This window comes from Nestor notabilis, unplaced genomic scaffold (genome assembly GCF_000696875.1).
Source record: "Nestor notabilis isolate BGI_N333 unplaced genomic scaffold, ASM69687v1 scaffold30626, whole genome shotgun sequence".
In the NCBI taxonomy this organism is placed as follows: Eukaryota; Metazoa; Chordata; class Aves; order Psittaciformes; family Psittacidae; genus Nestor; species Nestor notabilis.
The window spans coordinates 251-2883 of record NW_009931952.1 but is presented as its reverse complement, the minus strand read 5'-3'; the positions used below and the strand labels follow the sequence as shown (position 1 = coordinate 2883).

General features: G+C 48.5%; 1 protein-coding gene across 1 annotated transcript; it reads right to left on the bottom strand.

The window, feature by feature from the left end:
• Window positions 1-290: 290 nt before the first annotated feature.
• Window positions 291-2519, bottom strand: DLX6 (distal-less homeobox 6; the record flags this gene model as incomplete). The annotated part of the gene is made up of 2 exons (XM_010016139.1): window positions 291-542; window positions 2326-2519. Coding segments are annotated over 2 exons (446 nt in total), but the record flags the coding sequence as incomplete, so codon positions are not given.
• Window positions 2520-2633: the final 114 nt, after the last annotated feature.

Here is a 2633-nt window from a genome sequence, read left to right as displayed (position 1 = left end):
CAGAGAAAGAGGCTGGTGCCTTGGAGTCCAAAGGAAAATATCCTAAAGAGAAGTGTCTTCTGTGCGCCAGAATGAAAATTGTGTCTTTCTGTTGGAGATCAATCGCTGAGGCTACTTAAAAAAAAAAAAAAAAAAAGAAAAGAAAATAAAAGAAAATTAAGCCACTCTGTCTCTTTGCCGCATCTACAAGTTCACACAGAGCCTGTTAGCTGGCACGGCTTGGCAAAGCAGGGGAACTTCTTGCCATGTCGAGACGAGGCGTTCTTGGGAGATTATTTCTCTTGGACAATTCACATCATTTGTGGTCTCTGCATTGTGTCTTGATGTGGAGAAGAATACCAGTGAGAATAGCCAGGCATGTAGCTGTTGGGAGGCATATTGACTCCCTTGGCAGAAGCTGAAACGTCCCAGACCGGAGGCAGAGCCGGAGAGCGAGGGGAGAGGGCGGCGGAGCCGGGCAGGGGGTCGCTCTCGTGGGGATTGCTGCCCTGCTTCAGCAGCTTCTTGAACTTGGAGCGCTTGTTCTGAAACCAGATCTTCACCTGTAGAGCAAAACGCAGCGGGTATTAGGCTGCCGTCAGCACCCAGGGCACGGCTGGTGAGCCCCTCGGGGCCGGGGGTTTTCTCTAGAGAAAGTCTGGAGAGCCCACGCCAGCCGGGTGTGAGGTTAGGGATAGGGTGAGGCTAAGGAGGGGTAGCTGCTGCTGCTGCTGCTCTCGGACTCTGGGTTCAGCTTCAGAGAACAGGAGAGGCAGAGCAGAGCTGGAAAGCAGGAGGGATGCAGGTTTTAGCCTGGAACGTTATTTTCCCTGGGCAGGCCAGAGTGATCGAGCTGGAGCAGAGTACGTGCTCAGCAGTGTCCTGCTTTAACTCCTCATTCAGAATTTTGGAGGTCATTTGATCATTTGGGCGAACTGTTGTCAAACACGGGCAATCATATGATTTTGTGCCAGGAGACAGGAGCCAATAGACAAAGGGCACCTTACAAAGAAAGCGTGCATCTGAAAACATGCACGATCAAGCGGTCGTTGGTGATGTGATGGGGGAGGAGGCGTGATGGAATCAGGATTATGGCTTTATTTTAGAAGTTGTATCTTAAAGAAAGGAAAATGTTCTTTTCTCGGCGATTAACTGGTTATCGAGAATGCTTTGGGTCTCATCCTGCTCCTAATCCAGTAGAGTTCCCGAGGAGGGAACCTGCACTCCATGAGGTGTTCAAGAATAGGGCCCATTCTGGCAGACCAGAATTGTTACAGAAATTACATATATGTATGTAATGCATATATAGACGCATACTTCTTAAAATCAGACAAAGAAAACAACTCCCACACGTGTATTTGACCTTGCAAACTTTACAGATGTAACGTTAGGGCACAGGCATGGGTGCTTGTCTAGCTGCATGCTCAGGATCGGGCCGCTAAACCCAAATCTCTGCGTGCGAGAGAGCAAGCAAGACAGCAGTGAGACAGATTGTGCATGCTAAGGATGCTAAAATCCCATTTGTAAAACCATCAGGTCTATTCCCATGATTAATGGTTGCTGAGTATTTAAAAATCGCTGGCTGGAAGCGACTGTTATCAACGACAATGATAAAATCCTGAAGTTATTTGTTAAGCTCATAAATTCCCATGATTACATTTTACCCGAATTGATCCCATCTATCCATGCACTTCCCCGCAAACCCCAGCCTGGGAAGCATGTAATGCCTCATGTGTCTTTCAAGCTTAAATTAGCCGAATGGCACTGCTACTCCAACCACACTTAACTATGGCTTAACCTGCTATAATTTTGTACACGGCTGTCTTTGATCTTCAGATCTATTATCACCTTTCGTACATTTTGCCCGAGGGTAACCGCTGCATTTGCGTTAGTCATCCCAGGTGAATTAACTATTGATTTTACAGGTATTTCCTAACGTGTTCCTGCTTCCCCTCTGCCTAGAGGTTGCTACGAGGCAGCTTTGCCTTGCTCTCAGCTCTACGTCAGGCCCAGCGATCCCTCGCCTTTGTTTTGTTCTCCTTTTCACAGCTGGGCAGCTGCATCTCGGTGGCTGGAATGGTCCGAAAAGACAGGCAGTTTTAAAATGTTATGTGTGGCATCGAACGGGAGCGCTTGCTCGCCAGACGGCAGAATCCCGCTCCCTCTGCGGCAGACCGGTCTCTCTGTCGTGCATTAGATAAATCCTGTCACGCATAGATGGGGACCGTGTGCGATACCTTCGCTACCGCTCCCGCACAGAGGCCAAAACGTTTGGGGAGCATCATACTGTGCTTGGCCATTATTGCTCGAGCAGGATTTCAGTGATTTGGGATTCCCAGTAATTACCTGTGTCTGGGTAAGTCCTAATGAAGCTGCCAGCTCAGCTCTCTCTGGAAGTGCCAGGTACTGAGTCTGCTGAAAGCGATGGTTTAAAGCCTGGAGTTGTAGACTAGAGTAAATGGTTCGAGGCTTCCGAATCTTTTTCCCTTTTCCATTGAATCTGATTTCACCATTTTCAATCACTGTGGTTTTTTGCTGATCTGTAAGCGAAACAACACAGCTGAAACATCACCCTTCTTCCCTATTTAACGAGACTGTTTTGGCTGCTCCACGGCTCCCCTAAACGCCGCAGCCTGCCCCGACGCCGGTGCAAC